The following is a 17,354-nucleotide window of genomic DNA, read 5'->3' as shown; positions in this document are numbered from 1 at the left end:
GTGAGCAAAGACCTTGGTTCAAACCTCTGGTCCCACCTGTAGGGGGAAAACTTCACAAGTAGTGAAGCAGGACAGCAGGTGTGTCTCTCTCTCACACTCCCCATCCCCTTCCTGTCCCCTCCACCTCTCCTCTCAATTTCTGTCTCTGTCCAATAATAAATAAATATTTAAAAAAGAGTTCATGACTGGGAGTCGGGTGGTAGCACAGTGGGTTAAGCGCAGGTGGCACAAAGAACATGGACCAGTGTAAGGATCCTGGTTTAAGCCCCTGGCTCCCCACCTGCAGGGGAGTCACTTCACAGACGGTGAAACAGATCTGCAGGTGTCTGTCTTTCTCTCCCTCTCTCTGTCTTCCCCTCCTCTCTCCATTTCTCTCTGTCCTGTCCAACAACGACGACATCAATAATAACTACAACAATAAAACAACAAGGGCACCAAAAGGGAAATAAATAAATAAATATTTTTTAAAAAAAAGAGTTCATGACTTTGTTTTGGCAAAGACTGTACCTGCTCTCTAGCTGAAATAGCCCTTCCCACCTATCCAAGGCTTCTCATAGCACAAGATTCTGGAAATAAAATCACTACAAAAGTACCCACTTACTTTATTCATGACCACAATGAAAGGCAGCTTGGTTTTGTACAAGATGCTGAAAATCAAACAAAGACATTATAAGTAAAAGCATGAAGGCTCTTGTTTGCCTGAAATCACTGTGTTGAAACTGAGTAAAAAGAAAGAATGAATGGCTGAGACATTAAAAAGAGGACTGTTGGTCTGCTTCTAAATTCTGCTCTAAGACCCCTTCTGTTGCACTGCTTGTGGTCTATTGATTCATAATGCAGGCACAGAGCGCCAGTAATAACCCTAGAGGCAGAGAGAGAGAGAGAGAGAGAGAGAGAGGGAGAGGGAGGGAGGAGACAGATGCTAGCCATGGCTCTTCTGTATCCCCAAATCACACTCTACCAGCTTGAGCAAAGGGCTGTCTTGCTTCTAGGTCAAAGGCACTAGGCACTATCACCTGAGTGAGGCATGTCCTTCTCTTGTTTTTGGTCTCAGGGTTATTGCTGGGCCTTGATGCCTGCACTAGGAATCCACTAATCCTGGAGGCCTTTTTCCCCACTTTTGTTGCACTTGTTGTGGTAGTTATTATTATTATTATTATGTCATTGTTGGCTAGGACAGAGAAAAATTGGGGGGGGGAGTGAGGGGGAAAGACAGACACCTGCAGACTTGCTTCACCACTGGTGAAGTGACCCCCTCCTGCAGGTGAAGAGCTGGGGGCTCGTAACGGGATCCTTAAGCCAGTCCTTGCACTTTGCTCCATGTGCACTTAACCCGCTACCATCCGACCCCATCCTTCTTCTCTTAATGGTATGACACTAGGGAGAAACCTATACATTTTAAAATCTGAATGGAGATATGTGTGTGCATGTGTGTGTGTTGTGGTGCTGAGGCCTCTCACATGTATAGTTCCACTGCTCCTGACCAGTTTTTCTTTATTTTTAATTTTAGATAGCGACAGAGAGAGGAGAGACACAAAGCCCCACACCCACTGTTTGTGGAGCTCCTTCTGAATCCATGGTGCTCCCATGTAGTGCTGGGACTCAGACCTGGGAACTCGTGCATGGGAAGGTGTGAGCTCTACTAGGAGAACTAGCCCCCACTCACCATTTTGAATGATGGATAAGTCTTTTTGTTTTTGTTTTGTCTCTCTCATGTTATAATTTCACAGTCCCCACCACAATGCAGAAAAGCAACAATTAGACCACGGAGCTCTATTCTATTTAGACTTGGCACTCATTCAATGGAAGGAATCGCCACAGTATCCACCCACCTCCTCTGCATTAATAAGCAAGGAAGGAAGGAGGGAAGTTGCTGATTCAGGATGCCAACACACGTGCGCCTCTCTAAAGAGATGCATAGACACTAAACTGGAAGGAAACTCTGAATGGAGGGGCCAGGCAGTGGAGTGCCTGGGTTAGCACCCATGTTGCCATGCACAAGGACCTGGGTTCAAGCCTCTAGTACCCACCTGCAGGGGTGGGGGAACTTCACAAGCAGTGAAGCAGTGCTACAGGTGTCTCTCTTTCGTCTCTTTCTATCTTTCCCCACCCCTCTCAATTTTTCTCTGTCCTATCAAAATAAAAAGAAATGGCTGTCAGGAACATGTGAATTCATCATGCAGGCACCAAGCCCCAGTGATAATCCTGGTGGCAGTAAAAAAAAAAAAAAAAAATCAACATGAGCACCAATAGAGGGAAAAGTTCTCAGGACTAAAGAAAAAGAAAAAGAGAGAGAGAGAGATCTTCAACCTTGATACAGTGTAATCCCCACCATTCAACTACCTGCATGCATAAAGCATATTGGACATGAAGGTCACCGGATTGGTACTTCTCGATGTGTCCATTACATAAATGACAACTGTCGGGAACGAGGATGCCTAAAACCACAAGATAATACAAGGTTTACTTAGAGGGCTCACAACATGACCCCAAACTCTTTTCCTACTTTCCTTAGCCACTTCAGGCAGATGAGCAAAGCAGACACAACTCTTCTCTTGTGAGGTGCCAGTCAGGCAAGCTCTCTAATCACTGTAGCAAGAGCTCGGATACTCACCAGGGCCTCAGTGATGATTGTCCCGGAAGCTGACCAGGTGAATACCTCAATCTGCCCAGGTGTGTCGATCAAGACATATCTGTGTCAAGAAAGACCATTAAAGAAGTATTATGCCTGCACAATGCTGAAAGACATCATTCACATCATCTGCACTGTTAAGCACCTACTTACTGGAGACTGGGATATATTTTCTTTTTATTTATTTTCCCTTTTGTTGCCCTTGTTGTTTTATTGTTGTTGTGGTTATTATTATTATTGTTATTGATGTCCTTGTTGGATAGGACAGAGAAATGGAGTGAGGAGGGGAAGACAGAGGGGGAGAGAAAGATAGATACCTGCAGACCTGCTTCACCGCCTGTGAAGCAACTCCCCTGCAGGTGGGGAGCCAGGGGCTCAAATCGGGATCCTTATACTGGTCCTTGTACTTAACCTGCTATGTTACCGCCCAACTCCCTGGACTGGGATATATTCTTCACGTTGCCACACCTAACTTCCTCCCGCTGCCTTTAAAATGGCCCCACATTCCTGCAGGCTTTGTCCAATGCCCACTGTTCGGGGGCTGGAGCAACAGTTCTGAAATAGCTACATATAATCACAGAGGAAACTCTTTTAGAAAAACACACTGCATGAAAACTGCCAGCTAAGTGGGGGCTAGGTGGTGGCACAGCTTAAAGAGCGCATGTGCTATATGTACAAGGATCCAGGTTAACAACCAGGGGCCCCCACTGGCAGCAGGAAAGCTTTATGAGTAGTGAAGCAGTGCTACAGGTGTCTCTCTTCCTCCCATCTCAATAAATAAAATATTAAAGAGAGATAAACAAAACAATTTCTTGAGAAAGCATCAGACTTACATACCTGAAATTCACTCTCCCTTTCTCATCAATAAATAAATATTTAAAGAGGGGGGGAAAATGTGTTTTAGAGATTTTAATACCAACAAGCATGATGCCCCAAAGAAGGCAGCTATCCGGGTTCAAACTCCCAGTCCCTTCCACCTGCAGGAGGGATGAGGGACAGGGGACGGGGGATGAGGGACAGGGGGGCCGAGAGGACGGGCACCAGTCCCCGCTTGTGGGGGGGGGCAGAGAGGATGGCCACCAGAAGTGGTGGATTCATCACACAGGCGTGAAGCCTCCCCTGCCATTACCCTGGTGGCAATTATTTAAAAATTAAATTAAATTAAAGATAAAAAAAAAAAAAGCAGCTAGCAACTGAGTTTAGACAAAGACTCAGAAGATTTCCTCGGCAGTCATATGCATATACCAAAGGGACTGGGAGATTAGTCACACTGTATGGCGCCTTAGTGATGCTCTTGGTTGCTTTTTCTGTTTTACTTCTAATGATTTTGTTTTGATCTACATCTTTTCACATCTTGACAACATCCCTAAACCCTTCAAAAAGCCTAGAGATATGTAAACTAAAAATCACTTACTTAGACATGTTCTGGGCCTTCTCAATAAATTTCATTACCTATAAGAAAAAGATGCAAGTCACAACACAATCTAATTTCAACAGAAAACTAGCAGTACACCTTTTACCAGGGCTCTGGCAACTATGGGTCTCTATATTCTCAATCTCAAGACATCAACTAATGCACTGAGTGAAAAGAAGCCACGTCAGTAGTACTGCAACACCCCAAGCACAGCACAAGGATCTGAGAAGCCCAAGACGTGATCTGTCAATGTCAAATCACGTCTCCGGTAAGTGTCTTCAGTAAAATGTTCCCCTCACAGCCTCACCCACATCAACAGGACAGCACTGCAGACCAAGAAAAGAATGCTGGTCTCTTGGATTTTTTACTGGTTGCCACAAGTACTAAATGTACTGTATTGCATAATACCGACCATACCCTCTCACTCTCTACTCCTCTCATTCTACTTACTTTCCTTTATTTATTTATTTATTTATTTATTTATTTATTTATTTATTATTGGATAGAGACAGAGAGAAACTGAGAGGGAAAGGGGAGATAGAAAAGAGACAAGAGAGACACCTGCAGCATCTACTTTACCACTTCTGAAGCTTTCCCCTGCAGGTGAGGACCAGGGGTTTGAACCTGGTTCCTTGCACACTGTGATGTGTGCACTTAACCAGGTGCATCACCACCTGACCTCATTTTCTATAATTATATTCATATTTATTCCTCTTCTTCTCCAATGTGATCACAAAACGCTATTTAATAATCACAAGCATTTACACAGCCATATCTACACAAGTAAATGGAGACATACCTGATCAAATCTGGTAGCAAAGAGATTGAGTGAGGTCACTATGCCACCATTGGGTCCAAGTCCATATCTAGATACTAAGCTGAGGTGTAAATTGCTTATATGTCAGTTTAGCCAGTAAAGTTCATACCAAGGGTTCTCACTTACAAAAAGCATTGTAGGGCTGGAGAAATAGCACAATGGTCATAAAAAAAAACACTTTCCTGCCTGGGGCACCAAAGATCCTTGGTTCGATTGCTAGAACCACCATAAGCCAGAGCTCAGCACTGCTCTGGTAAAATAAGTAAATACAAGTAACATTGTAATACTACTGCCCTACTGATGGAAATTAGCAAATGAATCCCTGACTGGTGCATGCCACACTACCTTAAGCTCCCAGGTGACATTTATGATCAATGTCTTCCCCATTCCACTTCTCTAAAAAGGAAGAGTCAAGCAAAATGAAGAACTACTAGGAACATCTATATAATACTCCTGGCAGTACTCTTTACCAATCAATTAACCTGCTGATTAGAATCTTTCTGCATGGATTTACCTAAAGGCAAAGTGCACATATCTTAATGCAATGTACTAAAAGTTGATCCAGTAAAGCCCTCATAGTTATCAGAGAGGGATAAACCAGTCCCGGAGTAAATGTGGAAAAGGATACTGTTTCATAACTTCTTTATATTTCACAGTGTCACGTATATCTGGAGGAAAAAGAATTTAACACATATAACAAAAGTTTCAGAAACGATATGTAGGCAATCATTTCAGGAAACAATATAGTTTAAAACACTGCATCCAGGAGTCAGGCGGTAGCACAACGGGTTAAGCACAGGTGGCACAAAGCGCAAGCGCAAGGACAGGCTTAAGGATCCCGGTTTGAGCCCCCGACTTCCCACCTGCAGGGGAGTCGCTTCACAGGTGGTGAAGCAGGTCTGCAGATGTCTGTCTTTCTCTCCCCCTCTCTGTCTTGCCCTCCTCTCTCCATTTCTCTCTGTCCTATCCAACAACGAACAACATCAATAACTACAACAATAAAACAACAAGGGCAACAAAAGGGAGAAAATAAATAAATATTTAAAAAAGAAAGAAATAGGTGAACAAATGAAAAAGAAGCAAGAGCAGGAGAACAGAAAGGCACGAGAACAGAGTGCCCCATACCTTTTTTCTAGCTTCACAGTGGTTTCCTTCTTTACAAAGGGTAAATGCCAATTATTCTGAGACTATCAGGCTAAGAGTTCTCAAGTTATACTAGAGGTGATCTAAGACAATGAGAAAGTTCTAAATAGCTTAAATGTCTTTTCAACAAGCATAGGCACAGAAAAGGGGAGTCAGAATTAAGTTTTATGGGGGGCTGGGTGGTGGTACACTCAGTTAAGAGCACCTATTTCAATGCACAAGGACCCGGGTTGAAGCCCCTGCTACCCACTGCAGAGGGGACACTTGACAAGCAGTGAGGCAGGCTTGCAGGTATCACTCTTCCTCCCCCTCTAGCTCTCCTCTCAGTTTCTCTCTGTGGAGGCCAGGTGATGATGCACCTGGTTAACCGTTGACATCAATTTCTCTCTGTTCTATCTAGTAGAAAAAAAAAGAGAGAAAGAAAGTAAGCATAACTGCCAGGCGCAGTGCATTCGCAGTGCTGATACTAAACCCAGTGATAACCTGGTAGCAATTAAAAAAAAAAAAATCTGGGAGTCGGGCGGTAGCGTAGCAGGTTAAGCGCAGGTGGCGCAAAGCACAAGGACCGGAGGAAGGATACTGGTTTGAGCCCCCGGCTCCCCACCTGCAGGGGAGTCGCTTCACAGGCGGTGAAGCAGGTCTGCAGGTGTCTGTCTTTCACTACCTCTCTCTGTCTTCCCCTCCTCTCTCCATTTCTCTCTGTCCTATCCAACAACGATGACATCAATAATAACTACAACAATAAAACAACGACAACAAAAGGGAATAAATAAATAAATAAATAAATAAAAATCTAAGAGAGTCCGGCAGTAGCGCAGCAGGTTAAATGCAGGTGGCGCAAAGCGCAAGGACCAGCTCAAGGATCCCGGTTCAAGCCCCCGGCTCCCCACCTGCAGGAGAGTCGCTTCACAAGCAGTGAAGCAGGTCTGCAGGTGACTATCTTTTTCTCCCCCTCTGTCTTCCCCATCTCTCTCCATTTCTCTCTGTCCTATCCAACAACGACGACATCAATAACAAGTACAACAATAAGACAACAAGGCAACAAAAAGGGAATAAATATTTTTTTTAATTTAAGTTGTATTTTTACTAATTGTTTCTAGTAGCAAAATAGACATGATTTTTAAAAAGAAATTAATCTGCCTAGTAACATATAATAAAGCAGTCTGTATATTCACCCCATCAACTATTAGAATTCTCTCATTTGAGATGAGCAGTTTCCCCAAAAAAAATTATTTCCAGAGGTCAGGCATGATGCACCTGGTTAAGCACACACATTACAGTGCACAAGGACCGGAGTTCAAGCCCCTTGTCCCCACCTGCGGGGGGAAAGCATCACATGGGGTAAAGCAGTGCTTCAAGTGTCTCTGTCTCTCTCCCTCTCTCTTTTTCCTTTAATACTTATTTATTTTCCCTTTTGTTGCCCTTGTTGTTTTTTTATTGTTGTTGTAGTTATTTTGTTGTTACTGATGTCATCATTGTTGGATAGGACAGAGAGAAATGGAGAGAGGCGGGGAAGACAGAGAGGGGGAGAGAAAGACAGACACCTGCAGACCTGCTTCACCACCTGTGAAACGACTCCCCTGCAGGTGGGGAGCTGGGGGCTCAAACTGGGATCCTTATGCTCGTCCTTGTGCTTCGTGCCACATGCACTTAACCTGGTGCTCTACCGCCCGACTCCCATCTCTCTCCCTATCTCCCTTTCCCCTCTCAATTTCTCTGTCCCTATCCAATGATAAAAATAAGTAAACACATTTTTACAATCTTTCCAAAATGATATCTGCTTCTTAATAAGTTTTCCTTTATTAGTCACATTTGGAATTCAAGAGGGTTAATAGGATAAGACGCAAGGACAGGGCCTGGGTGCAGCCTAGGAGGTGGTACAGTGCCAGCTATTGGACTATCAAGCATGAGGTCCTGAGTTCAATTTCCAGCATTGCAGTACTGAAATGATGCTCTGGTTCTCTCTCCCTTGCACCCCAGACCGGTACTTTTTTTTTTTTTTTTTTTTTAAAGGATGGTGCCGGGGAGATGGTTCAGCAGGGACAACCACTCTGCATGAGTGAGATTCTGGCTCTGCATCCTCTCTCTCTCTAAAATTAAAAATTGAGTCAGGGGTCCAGGGGCTGGGTGGTGACGCATCTGGTTGAGCATATATGTGGCAATAGGCAAGGACCCAGATTACAGCCCCCGGCCCCCACCTACAGGGGAAAGCTTCACAAGGGTGAGGCAGTGCTGCAGGTGTCTCTCATTCTTTTTCCCTCTCTACCCCTCCCTACCCTCTCAATTTCTGGCTGTCTCTATCTAATAAATAAAGATAATAAAAGTAATTTTGTGGTCTGGGAGGTAGCACAGTGGATAAAGCACTGGACTTTCAAGCATGAGGTCCTGAGTTCCATCCCCAGTAGCACATGTACCAGAGTGACGTCTGGTTCTTTTTCTCTCTCCTCCTATCATTCTCATGAATAAATAAAATCTTTAAAAAAAAAAAAAAAAAAGCAACTATATAATTTAAAAAATAATTAAAAATTAAGTCGGGAAGTGGTTTAGTGCTAAAGTATATGTATAGGCTAGGGGGAGATGTCATAATGGTCATGCAAAAAGACTCTCATGCCTGAGGCTTCAAGGTCCCAGGTTAAATTTTCACATCACCATAAGCCAGAGCTTAATCTGGCATCAGATTAAAATAAATGGAAGATAAGGACAAGATAAAGGGTTAACACACAGCAGTTGCCTAGAACTCTGGGAGTCTAAATTCTGTCAAGAGTCTTCTATCAGGGAGTCGGGTAGTAGCGCAAGGGGTTAAGTACAGGTGGCGCAAAGTGCAAGGACTGGCCTAATGATCCCAGTTGGAGCCACCAGCTCCCCACCTGCAGGGGAGTCGCTTCACAATTAGTGAAGCAGGTCTGCAGGTGTCTGTCTTTCTCTCCCCCTCTCTGTCTTTCCCTCCTCTCTCCATTTCTCTCTGTCCTATCCAACAACAACGTCATCAATCATAACTACAACAATAAAACAAGGGCAACAAAAGGGAATAAATAATAAATAAATATCTTTTTTAAAAGAGTCTTCTATAAACACAATAAAGTAAAAGGTTTATGTATCCAAACCTGCTAGAGGGTTCATAATCTAAAGGTGAGACAACAGACTTTCTGTCACTTCATGTCCCCAAATTAGCATAGCCTAGGATCAGAAAGAGAGGTGACAAAGGTGAGAAGAAGATAACAGGGAAGAGAGGAATGAGCGCAGACAGCTCGGGTAAGCACAGAAGTCTGCTCAGCGATTCTAGCAAAACTAAACAAGTGAAAACAGAGAGTTTAGAAAAAGAGGGAAATGAAACGGGGCAGGGCTGTGGCGCACATAGTTCAAAGCTCAAGGACCCTCACAAGGATCCAGGTTCGAGCCCCGGCTCCCCACCGACAGGGAGTCGCCTCACAAGCAGTGAAGCAGGGCTGCAGGTGTCTATGTTTCTCTCCCCATCTCTACTTCCCCTCCCCTCTCCATTTCTCTCTGTCCTATCCAAGAAAATGAAAAAAAAAATGGCCTGCAGGAGCAGTGGGTTTGTAGTGCAGGCACCAAACCCCAGCAATAACCCTGGAGGGTAAGGAAGGAAGAAGGAAAGGGAGGAAGGGAAAGAGGAGGAAGGAGAACTAAAGGCTTTCCCATCTCTGAACCACTCCTCCCAATCCCAGTACTGTTTACTCACCAATGTTGGCGGGAAAGGGAACTTCATGCACCGCTGGGTCCAGATTGATCACATAAGGTGGAGAGCCTTGACTGTGCAGGTGTCCCGTAAGCCTCTGCAGAGGTAGGAGACAGGATGGAGTGAGCCCACATGGGCGTTAGACCACAGGAGAGAACTTGATACGAACATACCTGAAATTTTCTGCCAGAGCAATCAGGCAGAAGCTAGGAATTAAAGGGATACAGATTGGAAGAGAAGAAGTCAAACTCTCCCTATTTGCAGATGACATGATAGTATACATAGAGAAACCTAAGGAATCCAGCAAAAAACATCTGGAAATCATCAAGCAATACAGTAAGATGCTAGGCTACAAAATTAACATTCAAAAGTCAATGGCATTCCTCTATGCAAACTCTAAGTTAGAAGAAGTTGAAATCCAGAAATCAATTCCTTTTACTATAGCAACAAAAACAATAAAATACCTAGGAATATACCTAACCAAAGAAGTGAAAGACTTGTATACTGAAAATTATGAGTCACTACTCAAGGAAATTGAAAAAGACACAAAGAAGTGGGAAGATATTCCATGTTCATAGGTTGGAAGAATTAACATCATCAAAATGAATATACTACCCAGAGCCATATACATATTTAATGCTATCACCATCAAGATTTCAGCCACATTTTTTAGGAGAATAGAACAAATGCTACAAATGTTTATCTGGAACCAGAAAAGACCTAGAATTGTCAAAACAATCTTGAGAAGAAAGAGCAGAACCAGAGGCATCACACTCCCAGATCTCAAACTGTATTATAGGGCCATTGTCATCAAAACTACTTGGTACTGGAACATGAATAGACACACTGACCAGTGGAATAGAATTGAGAGCCCAGAAATAAGCCTCCACACCTATGGACATCTAATCTTTGACAAAGGCGCCCAGACTATTAAATGGGGAAAGCTGTCTCTTCAACAAATAGTGTTGGGAAAAATGGGTTGAAACATGCAGAAGAATGAAACTGAACCATTATACTTCACCAAATACAAAAGTAAATTCCAAGTGGATCAAGGACCTGGATGTTAGACCAGAAACTATCAGATACTTAGAGGAAAATATTGGCAGAACTCTTTCCCACATACATTTTAAAGACATCTTCAATGAAACGAATCCAATTACAAAGAAGACTAAGGCAAGCATAAACCTATGGGACTACATCAAATTAAAAAGCCTTTGCACAGTAAAAGAAACCACTACCCAAACCAAGAGACCCCTCACAGAATGGGAGATCTTTATATGCCATACATCAGACAAGAGGCTAATAACCAGAATATATAAACAGCTTGCCAAACTCAACAACAAGACAACAAATAACCCCATCCAAAAATGGGGCAAGGACATGGACAGAATATTCACCACAGAGGAGACCCAAAAGGCCGAGAAACACATGAAAAAATGCTCCAAGTCTCTGATTGTCAGAGAAATGCAAATGAAGACAACAATTTCTTCTTCTAGCGTTTGCCCTTCTTCCATAGACAGTCAACAGCGTCAGGTTGAGCCTGATGTAAAGTTTCGAGACCTCCTCTGAATCTGGAGAGGTGGCAGTTGTTGACTATGTGGGTCATAGTCTGTCTGGAGCCGCAGGGGCAGTTCGGGTCGTCTCTGGCTCCCCAGCGATGGAACATAGCGGCGCATCGGCCATGGCCTGTTCGATAGCGATTGAGGAGGGCCCACTCATAACGTGCTAGGTCAAAGCCGGGTTGACGCTTGCAGGGGTCTGTGATGAGGTGTTTGTTCTTTACCTCAGCTGACTGCCAACTCTGTTTCCAAGAGTCTGGAACAGAGAAGTTCAGTGTAGGCGTAGGGGACCAGATTGGGTGACGAGACGTCAAGCGTTGGACAGGGTGGGCGAAGATAACCGCGTATATTGGCAGGTCTGGTCGAGCGTAGACGTGGGAAATGAACTTTGATGATGCCGCATCCCGACGAATATCTGGCGGGGAGATGTTGCTAAGAACTGGCAGCCATGGAACCGGGGTGGAACGGATGGTTCCAGAAATTATCCTCATGAGGATAATTTCTGGAAGACAACAATGAGATACTACTTCACTCCTGTGAGAATGTCGTACATCAGAAAAAGTAACAGCAGCAAATGCTGGAGAGGTTGCGGGGTCAAAGGAACCCTCCTGCACTGCTGGTGGAAATGTCAATTGGTCCAACCTCTGTGGAGAACAGTCTGGAGAACTCTCAGAAGGCTAGAAATGCAACTACCCTATGACCCTGCAGTTCCTCTCCTGGGGATATATCCTAAGGAACTCAACACACCCATCCAAAAAGATCTGTGTACACATATGTTCTTGGCAGCACAATTTGTAATAGCCAAAACCTGGAAGCAACCCAGGTGTCCAACAACAGATGAGCGGCTGAGCAAGTTGTGGTCTATAAACACGATGGAATACTGCTCAGCTATAAAAAATGATGACTTAACCATTTTCAACTGATCTTGGATGGACCTTGAAAAACTCATGTTAAGTGAAATAAGTCAGAAACAGAAGGCTGAATATGGGATGATCTCACTTTCAGGCAGAAGCTGAAAAACAAGATCAGAAAAGAAAACACAAGCAGAACCTGAACTGGAATTGACGTATTGCACCCAAGTAAAAGACTCTGGGGTGGGGAGAAGACAGGTCCAAGAAAGATGAGAGGGCCTAAAGGGGGTTGTATCGTTATATGAAAAACTGAGAAATGTTATGCATGTACAAAGTACTGTATTTACTGTCGAATGTAAAACATTAATTCCCCAATAAAGAAATTTTTAAAAAGGGGGGGGGGAATACCTGAAATATTCTTAGTTTCCTCTGCCTGAGCTATTCGCTCCAACATCCAACACCCAGATGTAACGCCACCTTTCCTTTCCGCCTGTGCAACAGTGTATCCCACACTTCCTTCCATCACTTACCTGCTTGTGGGGGACACACGCGTCTGTCACCCCCACTAAAACGTTAAGCAGTAGTCTTCATCAAGCTCATTTGTGCTATTCTCCCTGCGCTAGCATACATTCTTTAGCGACCTAGTGGGCTTCTCCTTCGAGGAGTTGGCAATTTTATCGGCAAGTACCAAGTATTCCCTAAGTGTGGGCAGAAGAAAGTTTTCATTACCTCGGCTGGGGTCCCAGAAGGCTCCGCCCAGGGAGAAACTGAAGTTGCTAGCCAGCCCCCCAAAGCCACGCGGGTCCCCAGGAAGCCATCCCTCCAGCTTCTATCTTCCGCAGAAGACCCTCCCCCGTTACGCCCGCGCCGTGCACTTCACCTGCACAAAGGTAGTCTTCCCAGATCCCGCCATCCCCAACACCAGCAGGCACACTGGGGGCCTGGGACCTCCCGAAGCCTGCGGCTCCTCAGCCGCTACAGCGGGAGCCGTGGGCGCCGCCATCTTCCCCCTGGCTCCGCCCCCTAGGTCACAGAGACGCCAGGTTCCCCTGGCTCCGCCCACTCCACCAGCCGGCGCCCCGGCCCTTGGCCCCGCCCATTCTACCATAGAGCTGCCGGGAGGCTAGAGAGGCGTCCTAGAGAGACGTTCGGCTCACGCTCCGCTGGAACCCGGGAGACAGAGGCCAAGGGGCGACGCGAGCTGCGCAACGTCTTCGGCTCCCGACCAGGCTCCTGGGGCCGTGGGTGGCAGTGACTAGGAAGTGCGGGAGCTGGAAGGAGTGCAGAGGGGGCCGGGGAAGGAGCCCGCAACGCGGTGAGGGAGAGGCTGGCGTAGGGGCAGCTTGCACTGGCCCCCAGGAAGGCGAGACGAGCTGGGATCCCAAGAGCAGGGCTCCCACGGAACCGCGATGAAGGGAGTGCGTTTACCTCTCAGCCCGAGCGGAAGAGGGGGCCGAACTGGTGGAAGAGCGGCCCCTGAGTCTCTCCCGGGTGGACCTTCCCGGCCGTGCGAGCCCCAGGGTGGCTGTGCGGCGCGGAGGCCGGCGGAGCGCGGGAGGGAGCAGCTGTCCCCGCGGACCCTCCCTCCGCGCCTGGCGCCGGGCGCCCCCGCCAACACGCGCCCCTGGGCTGTCAGCCCCCGCGAGCTGAGCCAGGGTCCCAGCAGTCAGCGCCTGGAGACCAGGAAGAAGTAGGTCCTGAAGGGGGCCCTCCTGAGGAAGAGGGGAAAGACAAGTGTGTTCCTGCCCCCCCCCTCCACACACACACACACACACACACACACACACACACACACACACACGCAGTGTCTTCCTGGGACCCTGTGCCGCAGCTGCTAAAACTTTGGCCCTAAATTTTAGGGACAAGGCTGCTTGCCATGACCCTAAATCACAAGCGTACCAGCCATGGATAAATGGTGTTGCATGAAAACAGCCCTTTCACTTAGTTTTGCAGGAGTTTCCTCGCAGAAGCAGTAAATACTTGCAACTGTACACCGTTCATGTTTGCCCCCCAAATCTTCTCCATCTCTTTCTCTGTCTCTGTCTCTGTCTCTCTCTCACACACACACACTCCCCCCTCCCTTCAAGTAATAGCCGCAAGCCAGAATTTTCCCATCTTTCCTCCATCTGTGTAAACACTTCATAAAACAAAGGGGCTGGAAGGTGTCATTTGGGCATCAAAAGCTTTTCCTTCCTGCAAAAGCTGATGACAGCAGTACCAAACCCACTTTCTCCTCTGTAATGTTCGGTAAGTCCTTAGATCTTGGGGGCCGGGTGGTGGCACACCTACTTGTCTGAGCGCATGTTGCAACGTGCAAGGAGCCAGGTTTGAGCCCCTGGTCCCCACCTGCAGGGGGAAAGCCTTACAAGTGGTGAAGCAGTGCTGCAGATGTCTCTCTGTCTCTTTCCCTATCTCACCCAACTCTCAATTTCTGCCTGTCTCTATTCAGTAAACAAAGATAAGAAAATTTACAGAAAAAAGCCCTTAGATCTTGGATTTCATACCCAGACTCTTCCCCTTGACAACTGAGATAGTATTGGGGCGGGGGAGACAGCAATATTCGTTATGCAAAAGACTTTCATGCTTGAGGTTCAGTCCCCAGCAGCGCCATAAGCCAGAGCTGAACAGTGTTCTAGCCTTTCTCTCTGCATCTCTTTCATTAAAATAAATCTTTTTAAAATTGAGATAGTACTTGATAAGGTTGTAGTGGACGTGTATTATTAATTATAGGTTATACTGCCTCATCTTTATACCCAATACCTTTGGAAGTTTTTTTTTTTTAAGATTTTGTTTATTAATGAGAAAGGAGAGAAGGAAAGAACCAGACATCACTCTGGTACATGTGCTGCGCTGCTAGGGATGGAACTGAGGACCTCATCCTGAAATTCCAGTGCTTTACCCACTACCCCCACCCCTTTGCGTGAAGTCAGGGACATACTAGGTGCTCACATTTTCTTGTTCCCTCTGCAGGTTTCCTAAAGACTCCAGTAGTCCTCTTCCAGCATACCTTAGTTTAATAAATAATGTTCTTAAGTCAGAGACTCTAACACAGGCCGAGCTGAGGTATAAAAAAAGGGCAATGGTAGAAATGTTGAAGCTGGACCAGAAAATAAAACGAGCTCAAATCCAGCAAGAACCACTAATCAAGGAAATTAAGCAGCTAAATACCGAAAAGTCCCATGTCCAGGCTGAAAACAAAATTTTTCTGGACTACCTGGCCAACAAAACTGAGGAGTACAGAAAGCAGCCTGAGACAGTGTGGAACAACTACATAATGAAAACGCAGGACATTGAAAGGAGGAAGAACGAATCAGCTGTCAAATATGCTAAACAAACGTTAATGCTTAAAAGAGAACTCTTGCAGAAGGAAACATTCCATCACAGTTTGAAACAACAATTGGAGAATATGAGAAATCTTTCCATGTTAAAAGTGAAACAAGATGCAGAAATTAAAAGCTTAGAGAAGCAGCATATGAAAACCGAAGCTGAGACACATAGAAAAGTGAAAGCAGCCCAGTTCTCACTCCTCCAGGAAAAAGCATTACTGGAGAAACAACTGAGTGAGCCAGACATGTGGCAACCTGAAAAAAGAAAAAAGTTTAACAAGAGGATCCAAGCCTTGGAGCTGGCAGCAAAGCAGTACACTTCTGAGTACTACCGTAACGCCCAGAGAGAGAGCCTGCGATTGCAAAGTAAACTGTTGCAACTGACTCAGCAATGCCAGGAGTTGCATGCTACTAAAAACCATTTAAAAAAACAGATGCAGAAGCTGCAGCAGGAACAATGGTATATGGAGAGCTTACGCAGGGGGAGGCAACGTCTGCAAAGTAGGCATAATTGGTGTTCAAAAGAACAGGGTGTCTCAGAGACGGCAGTGATGCCTCCCCTAGGCACCAAATCAAGTTTCAGTCCAAAGTAATTCCTAAAATAACACTTGACTCAATAAGGACTGAAACAGGTATTAATTTAGGTGGTACATTAAGCTGGGTGAGAAGGCTCTGAGATCTTGGATTGCTATGAAGTATCCAGCACAGTGTGTTTGGGGCGTGAAGGATCTCGTGTTCTTCCTCTGCTTACTGCTTGATATTTGTTACCAGCTTCCCTTAAAGGTTTTGCCTTGATTATTTTAATAAAACAAGCTGTCCCACAACTTTCAGATAACCTAATACCATCTGCCAACCACACAACACCCATGTATTCAACCAGCTCAAGAAAATCACCTTGAAGTGATTTGTTTCATCTAGACTTCCTAGAGAAAACATAAAGGATAACATTTCAGGCTAGCTTTATACACAGCAAATTATCAGTTCACCTTCACTCCTTTTGGCCAACTAATTCAGCAAAGTGTTTTTAAGTTCTTTTTAAAAGTGTGTGCCAGTAGTAATCAGGTAGCTCTTCTGTAGTTTTCTCATGAGTAAAAAGGACTATTCTCCTAAGTTCAGTAAGTGCCAGGCAGAATGACCTTTACCCTGGGGCTGGGCTGCTGTAATTCTGGCTTTGAGTATACTGAGAAGAATAAAGAAGAGATGTACATTATTTCAATTATTAATTTTAAAAGTGTTTTCTGTGAAGAAAAAGTATCTCTAGCATTAATAGGGTAACTGACTCCCTCTACTTGTTTGAAGAAAGTCTATTCAAAGTTTTCAAATATTTGGAAGACTTTTGAAAGAATTATGTGATTGATTTTCCTAGCGGTGATCTAAATTCTAAGGTTACAAGATCACTTCATGTTAAATCTAGTACTTTTGTTTTAGGTCAGTTATTACATTTTATTTTGCACATAATTGTACATGAAATGAAAACAGGATGATATTAATATATGCCAAATATGTATAATCAACAGAACTGGAAGTAGTTTTAAATTAATAGAAAATTTTAGTTCTATTTTCTGCGTATATGATGTGTTGGTGATTAGACTATTCATTTATTTGAATTCTTTTTTTTAAATATTTTTTTTATATTTATTTTTATTTATTTATTCCCTTTTGTTGCCCTTGTTGTTTTATTGTTGTAGTTATTATTGTTGTCATTGTTGTTGGATAGGACAGAGAGAAATGGAGAGGGGATGGGGGAAGACAGAGAGAGGGAGAGAAAGATAGACACCTGCAGACCGGTTTCACCGCTTGTGAAGCGACACCCCTGCAGGTGGGGAGTCAGGGCTTGAACCAGGATCCTTATGCGGGTCCTTGTGCTTAGCGCCACCTGCGCTTAACCCGCTGCGCTACAGCCCGACTCCCTCAT

At 44.9% G+C, this 17,354-nt stretch overlaps 2 protein-coding genes across 5 annotated transcripts in view; one reads left to right on the top strand and one right to left on the bottom strand.

Moving 5' to 3' along the window:
- The window catches only part of GPN1 (GPN-loop GTPase 1), a 25,347-nt gene extending 11,647 nt beyond the window's left edge, over positions 1–13,700 (bottom strand). Inside the window, exons 1-8 of one of the 4 annotated variants that reach the window (XM_016194641.2) lie at positions 13,542–13,572; positions 9,707–9,800; positions 5,492–5,531; positions 4,846–4,912; positions 4,047–4,084; positions 2,615–2,693; positions 2,344–2,438; positions 602–647 (exon numbers count right to left, since the gene is read on the bottom strand). In XM_016194641.2, coding sequence (XP_016050127.1) covers positions 602–647; positions 2,344–2,438; positions 2,615–2,693; positions 4,047–4,084; positions 4,846–4,912; positions 5,492–5,499 — 333 coding nt within the window. In that variant the 5' untranslated portion in view covers positions 5,500–5,531; positions 9,707–9,800; positions 13,542–13,572. Of the gene's footprint in view, positions 1–601; positions 648–2,343; positions 2,439–2,614; positions 2,694–4,046; positions 4,085–4,845; positions 4,913–5,491; positions 5,532–9,706; positions 9,801–12,993; positions 13,154–13,541 lie in introns of those variants that run through there. The other 3 variants (XM_016194642.2, XM_060186762.1, XM_060186763.1) reach the window with 3 other exon arrangements.
- CCDC121 (coiled-coil domain containing 121) lies at positions 13,244–17,354 on the top strand. The gene is made up of 2 exons (XM_060186765.1): positions 13,244–13,803; positions 15,084–17,354. The coding sequence occupies exons 1-2, from the start codon at positions 13,523–13,525 to the stop codon at positions 16,030–16,032; spliced, it is 1,230 nt and encodes a 409-aa protein (XP_060042748.1). The 5' UTR covers positions 13,244–13,522; the 3' UTR covers positions 16,033–17,354.

The sequence above is a fragment of the Erinaceus europaeus genome, chromosome 3 (assembly GCF_950295315.1).
Source record: "Erinaceus europaeus chromosome 3, mEriEur2.1, whole genome shotgun sequence".
Classification (NCBI taxonomy): Eukaryota; Metazoa; Chordata; class Mammalia; order Eulipotyphla; family Erinaceidae; genus Erinaceus; species Erinaceus europaeus.
This window is presented reverse-complemented; position numbering and strand designations above follow the sequence as displayed.

Bases quoted from the DNA above. Each gene is read 5' to 3' on its own strand.
- CCDC121 (XM_060186765.1), top strand. From the start codon at position 13,523: ATGAAGGGAGTGCGTTTACCTCTCAGCCCGAGCGGAAGAGGGGGCCGA. The intron at 13,804-15,083 runs GTAGGTCCTGAA...TTCCCTCTGCAG, and splicing joins CGCCTGGAGACCAGGAAGAA to GTTTCCTAAAGACTCCAGTA.